The sequence below is a fragment of the Raphanus sativus genome, chromosome 4 (assembly GCF_000801105.2).
Source record: "Raphanus sativus cultivar WK10039 chromosome 4, ASM80110v3, whole genome shotgun sequence".
Classification (NCBI taxonomy): Eukaryota; Viridiplantae; Streptophyta; class Magnoliopsida; order Brassicales; family Brassicaceae; genus Raphanus; species Raphanus sativus.
The window spans coordinates 42,153,451-42,160,106 of NC_079514.1; the positions used below are offsets into that span (position 1 = coordinate 42,153,451).

A 6,656-nucleotide genomic window follows, 5' to 3' on the forward strand; every position below is an offset into this window, starting at 1 on the left:
TCGTACTAGCTGGAGTGGTGTTGTTGATTTAACTTTGATTTGGTTTGGTTCGGTCTGCAAACAGTGCTTGATGGGCCAATATTGTCTTAATCTGTTTTAATCTTGAGCAATTTTGTAGGACTTTCGCTTTAATTGTTGTCGCTATTTTGTTCTGAAATACGATAAGAGTATCTTATAATCCGATCAATTCTAAAGACTTAACTCGCAATCGTTTATTTATTTTAGTTATAACAAAGTCGGAAATTATTAACGCCAAACAAACAAGTAGGGCAACAACTAAAAATCCAACAACACAACCATAGATAATTCAGTTCACTCGTATTGCAAATAGATACATTTCATTCCCCGGAGAATCAACGGCGGCTACGACTCTGAATGCATGAAACAGGGGAAAAAAAACACAGATAGGCGTTACGTTTGAACTTGAAAAAAAAAAGAGTAAAATAGCAGAGGATAGATTCATACCAATTCGTCAAGAAAACGTTCAGCCTCGATTTTATATTGTTGCGTACGCTGTTCCGTATCCTGATAGATTTTGAAGATCCTTAAAAGATCTGAGATAGCAAAAAAGACGAATGTAAACATCTTCGCTAGGAAAATACCAAAAATAAAATTCAACTTTTCATTACCCCAACAAAAGTGAGCCACATATCCAGTACAAACCCAGCCGGTAATATAAGAAAGGGTATCCAAGGATGGGATGAAGTAACCTTTGTCGCGGATAGGATTAGGAGCTGCGGAGGAGGAGGAAGAGAAAGTACGTCCTTGACGAACACGGTAAGCCTTGTGAACATAATTTTGGTCAAAATCAGAAGATAGATCGCGCACAAACAAAATTAAACATCGCAGTTTGATTGATTCTCGAGATTTACCTTCGCAACCAAAGATCTCAGGTTCGGCGTCATGGTCGCGTGGGGGACAAGGGCAATTAGGTTTCGGCTATTGTTCTTCTTCCTGTCTTTATTCAGCCCTTTAAATATGTAAATTTCGCTCTATGGGCTCTGGCCTAATTTAACATAATTATGATGATGTTTGTTGCATTTGATATTTTATCATAAATCAATTTCTACAACTTCTTATACACAACAATTTTGACTTTTTTTTTATATTTCCATTTATCTTATTTTATTTACATCTTTGCATGAAACTCGTCCATTTTTTTCCACATTTCTACTGAAATAAAAACCCGAATGACATATACACAAAAGCTTTCATATGAAATTGGTTGTCAGTAGGGCTAAGCATTTATACTTGATACTCAGTTCCTGTCTTTTTTTTTTTTAAATCAAGTACTTGCAACAATCGAATCAAGTATTAAGTACTTTCAAGTTTCAATCAAACCCTTGCAAGCACAAGTCATATACTCCCTCTGTTTCATAATAAGTGTCACTTTGAGCTTATTTTCTTGTTACACAAAGAGTGTCACTTTACAATTCCAATGTAAATTATACTAACTTTCAGTTGAAAATTAATTGCAAACTGCATTGATTTTATAAATAATTTTATTTATCTAAAATACTATTGGTCAAAGAGGTATAATTAATTACAACTTACATATATTTCCACATGAACATCTCCGTTCGCCATTGTTGTATTAGTTCATTGAGAGTTACTTTATTGTTACAAGTTTAGGTATATTGCATGCTATAATAAGAAAATAAAGATGAATTTCAAGTCTTTTGTGATGTACTAGTATACTACCCCGTACTACGTACGGGAAAAAAATTATTATGTTAAAATAGTATGATTTGTAGCAAAATTGATTGTTAGATATTAATATGTATTGCAATATTTGTAGATAATGCTTAAGTTCTACAATAATCACATTTGAGAATTTTCTTTTCCATTTTTTACAAACACGTTCATCTCTAAATTCCTAAAAATGTCTGTATATTTTTTAATCGGCTACATTTTTTTCCTATTTTTTCATTTCTTTTGTTTTCCTTAACTGTTATTAAAGTAGCAAACATGGAATCGAGCTTTGAAGAGAAAATATATTTTGCAGCGAATGCCAATACTAATTTTAAAGTATTTCTTAGATGAACAGGGGAAATAATTGATTTTTTTTGTTTATTAATAATATTCTCATTTCATCAACAAAAAAAAACTTGAAAAACTAATACTGCTTTTCTGTCGTTATTTAAAATTATTTATGCAAACTAATGAGTGGATTCCTGATTTCTTGTTTGCAACAAATGTAAATACTAAATTTGAAGTGTTTCATTTTCTCCATTTTACGAAATCAACTTGTAGATAAAAGAAATAGAAAAGGACTTTGTTACCTTCGTTGCTGATAAATATAGTTGAGTTTAAGGAAACTGAATGTGAGAATCCCTATATACTAAAAGGAAGAGCAATAAAAAGTTTGAGAAGTTCTTTACAATAATGATCGTTTAAGAGGTAAAAACAGTTCTTTACTCAAAAAAAGAAATTTGCTCGAAGAAAAGATAGAAACAAACTGTTCGAGAAGTTCTTTATTGAGACGCTGAGAGAAAAAAACAGTTTGATTATAAAACGTGGGATGTTAACATTAAAAAAGAAATTGGGTAGTTAGAATTGCAGGAAAATAGGAGATGGAAAAAGAAACCAGTCGACTTTTTTCATTTGTTTTTGTAAAACAATTCCATATGTCAATATTTTAGTGGACATGCGACTTGTGCTTTAGTATATAGGGATATCTGATCTATTAAAAATACATAAATCTAACAAATGCTTAATTATCCTTCAATAACAGTATTATTTAGATATTTTTTCTTCAAAATAAGCAATAATTACTACAAAAGAGATAATTGATTCCCAATATATTTTACTGTATTTCTCTAGAAAACCATAGAAACACGTAAGAGAAACTTGATAGATGTTTTAAAGGGCTTCTTGAAGAGTTCCTGCTTCACCTGCCATCTAAGTTCAAAGCAAATCATATGTAAGACTGTCAGATTTCTATTGAAACGATGACGTTTGAACAGTAGAGAAGGAGCAGCAAGATTGGCTTACTTAAGCATTGGAAACTCTGATATTATCATCAGTCCGTGAGGCTGAAGATGAATATTTGTGGTATCTATCTAATTGCTCAAAGTTGAAGACAAGTAGAAGTTCCAAAACACAGAACCCATTGACATGAAAGCTACACGAGCTTGAAGCGGCACTACCCTGTAAATATTTCAACTTTCATCAGATCTCTAACGTAGAATGCCAAGATGAAAAATGAGAGAAGAGAAAGAGACATACCAAAAGTTAAGTATGCTAACAGGAACCCAGAAGCGCAACCCTGCAAAAGAATGCCAACAACTATAAACATATGCACAAATGGTGAAAGTGTAACTCTGTTTTAAACTGGTATATATTACCATAAAGGAGCGTTGGAAGAGCATCTTTCTGATACTTGTTTCCAAGCTCAGAGATCTTTCCCAGCCACAAGTTGTTCCAAGCGAATATAACAGCGATCACAGATGGACCGAGGATCACTTGGTTAAGCACAACCTAACAGAGAGATCGGTAAATTCGAGCACAAAACATGTTTTAAGTAAAGAGTTTAAACACAAGGCTAGAGACAGTGGTTACCTTAAGCACAATATTGGTCGCGGTTGGTTTTGGCAAAGAACGGTCAAGGTACTGATACCATGCATAAGAACCAGGACCGTACAAGAGAAACCCATAACTACTCATCCTCAGTGCACGAACCCAGTCATGTTCTGAGAAAATGTTCCACAGTTCCTCCTAAGGTGACAGATACAATCATACAAAATCTTTAGACAAGTGGCAAGTTTCAACAATGTAAGTAAAAAGAGCAAATATCTTCTCCAAACACGAACACTTTATTACAAGATAGTGTCACTAACTACTCACTAATCATAACATCCTCAACAACATACAGTTCGGTTATGTACAGATTGCTTAACTCTAGGTACCACGTAGAGACAAGATTCAATCATAATATCTTCAGACAATACTGTCACTAGACTCACTAACCAAACATTGGTTCTTCAAAGATTCGGCATCACTTATTCACTTGAGTTATCATTAAAATCAAAGTAGAGACAAGATTAAATCATAACATCTTCAGATAAAACCAGTTTCAAAAATGTAAGAAACTCGTTTTAACGAAAAGAACAAAACTTTATTACAAGATAATGTAACTACTCACTAACCAAACATCTTCACCAACATAAAGTTTGGTTCTCTGATGATTCAGTTTCCTTCATGACATCTTTTAGACAAAACAATGGAAGAAACTGGTTTAGCAAAAAAAAAAAAGAACAGTGCTTTTGTTACAAGATACTGTCACTGCTCACTAACCAAACATCCTCAAAAACAACCAGTTTTAGTTCAGTAAGAGATTCATTCATCTTCACTCATTAAAATCAAAGTAGAGAACAAGAACAAACCTCGTCTGGTTTATCAGAAGACGATTGTTTAAGAGCGGCGGCTCTCTTCTTCCACCTCCCAGACAACTGAGCAATCGTGTCACCGGTGAAAGTGAGCGCACCGGCCGTCACAGCTTGCTTTAACGGAAAACGATAGCCACTGGAGTCTCTGCTCACGTCGACGGAATCGGAAGATCCAGAGTTCCTTTGATTGCGTCTATCGCCGGAAGAGTTGTTCTTCTTCTTCCTCCGTTGATTGAAGCCGTTCCATCCCCAGAAACCGTTAGCGCCGCCGCAACCACCCAATGCGTCCATTACAAAAATTGATTCCTTTCGTCTGAAACAGAGACTTTCCCCTAATCTTTAAAGCGCAAATGAGTAAGCTACTGGCCATTTGGTTTCCGGTTTGGTTTACTGTAACATACGATTTGATTTTGAATTGATTAATTTTGTGGTTCGATTAGAGTTACGGTTCGATTCGGTTTATATGTATTGTTAAAAATCGACGCCGTGAGTTTAATAGCGGTATGATTTGAATATGGACTTTGTGGATATGCAACAGTCAGGATTTCTGTTCACATAGCTGCAAACTTACTATTAAAAACGCATAATTTCTCCCTTTCCTCATCTCTTCAGTAGCCATTTGTCCAGCAGAGTCTTGATCAATGTGAAAAGAAAAGAGAAGTCACCAAGTAAAAAGAGTACTTGATGGTTTTGTAAGGGCATTACACATATGTTTCTTCTTTATTCATTCAAACACTTTTGTTTGAACCTATTTTGAGGGACATATGCTCCTTGAATCTCTCAGGTTATTCATGTACTCTCTCTCCCTCTGCCTCTAACCATGTGTTAGTTATTAATGGTCTCTATACGAAAATTTATACAATATTGACACCATATGTCTAGTTGTCTACATTACGAGCACACGTCCTCTTAACACAAACCAAAATGAAGTCGATCCAAAGGTGGTTGGAATGACCCATTTACAAGTCATCATCCCAAAATAGATATGATATAAATCACATATCAAATATAAACTAGGCTTAAGAGCATTGATCTAATCAATGATTCTCAAGTGATTTTAATTTTGAAACTTATAAAATTTAGAAGTTTGAATTCAGTGTGAGAGGATTATTTGATGACAACACACCATATAAAAATTGCAATCACCCGACCGCAGCAGTTTCTTGACTGTTCACTCAATTTTAAGTATTTTCTATTTAGTATTTCAATTTGTTTTCTCTCTTTAGATACTTTGTTTAATCATCCCTAGTTTGAATAACAACCCAGACAAAATCATACGTACTTGTAATCATATAGCTTAACTCTCAAAATATACGAAAGAACAACCTTCAGCCCCATAGAATTTTTTGTTTTTGTTTTTTTGGCATTCCTTTTGATGTATAATACTTAGAGGGATTTTTAGTTAAAAAGTGTTTGCATGTAAACCTGATTTTTTTTTGGGCAACGTATGTAAACCTGATTAAAGAACTTTCAAACGTTAAATACATCTTTTGGAGTGGGATCGACAGGACTCTCCCAGGCACTCTCCCCGATGCAAGGAAGCAAGTTCTCCAACGGACAAAGAAGTGATAGCGACTACTCAACAAACTACCGGAATTAGAAAGTTTCCTTTGGTTTCTTCTTGTCACCATCTTGGAAACCTTATTTCTTTTCTAGAAGTAGCACCCTCCAAGAACTCTTTGCCTCATCTCTTCAGCTTGCTACGCCTGATCTTACTGATTCCTCCGCATCTAGCAACATTTCTCATACCTCCCCTCACCAATCTGAGCACAGTTCCACTATTCAAGTCGATTTCCCCTCCCTCAATACCCATCAAACAGTCGGAACCATGCTTAGACGTTTCTCCTCATCGGAAAAAGGCAAGGGTCTGATGGCTGAAGACAAAGGAAACCACATCAGACGCATCAAGGCTCCCTATGTTGATAACTCTGCCCTTATCAAAGAAAACGCTCTTACTCTCATAGGAAGGGTTACTAATCCTCAGGAGCAAAGAATTTGGGCTCTTCTACCGTCTCTACCCCGCAAATGGCACCTACAAGGAAGGATTACAGGCTCAGATCTGGGCAATGGATGCTTTCAGTTCAGATTTGAGAAGGAGGAGGACCTAAAACGTGTCCTTGACAACAGACCCTACCACTTCGCTTACTGGATGGTTATAATCCAGCGCTGGGAACCGATAATCTCGGCGTCATTCCCGTCACAAATCCCCTTCTGGATCCGCATCAAAGGGCTCCCTCTCCACTTCTGGATTGATGAAATGGTCTGCAA

The 6,656-nt window shown here is 35.7% G+C and overlaps 1 protein-coding gene across 1 annotated transcript; it reads right to left on the reverse strand.

The window, feature by feature from the left end:
- Positions 1–2,679: 2,679 nt before the first annotated feature.
- LOC108851465 (protein SYM1) lies at positions 2,680–4,719 on the reverse strand. The gene is made up of 6 exons (XM_018624902.2): positions 4,386–4,719; positions 3,562–3,717; positions 3,348–3,480; positions 3,229–3,268; positions 2,995–3,150; positions 2,680–2,901 (listed from the first exon to the last, which is right to left on the reverse strand). The coding sequence occupies exons 1-5, from the start codon at positions 4,677–4,679 to the stop codon at positions 3,063–3,065; spliced, it is 711 nt and encodes a 236-aa protein (XP_018480404.1). The 5' UTR covers positions 4,680–4,719; the 3' UTR covers positions 2,680–2,901; positions 2,995–3,062.
- Between the last annotated feature and the right edge of the window lie 1,937 nt (positions 4,720–6,656).

Excerpts from the sequence above, each read along its gene's own strand:
- LOC108851465 (XM_018624902.2), bottom strand. The coding sequence starts at position 4,679 with ATGGACGCATTGGGTGGTTGCGGCGGCGCTAACGGTTTCTGGGGATGG. Across the intron at positions 3,718-4,385 it reads CTTCTGATAAACCAGACGAG|GAGGAACTGTGGAACATTTT; the intron begins GTTTGTTCTTGT and ends CTGTCACCTTAG. Across the intron at positions 3,151-3,228 it reads GTTAGCATACTTAACTTTTG|GGTAGTGCCGCTTCAAGCTC; the intron begins GTATGTCTCTTT and ends AAATATTTACAG.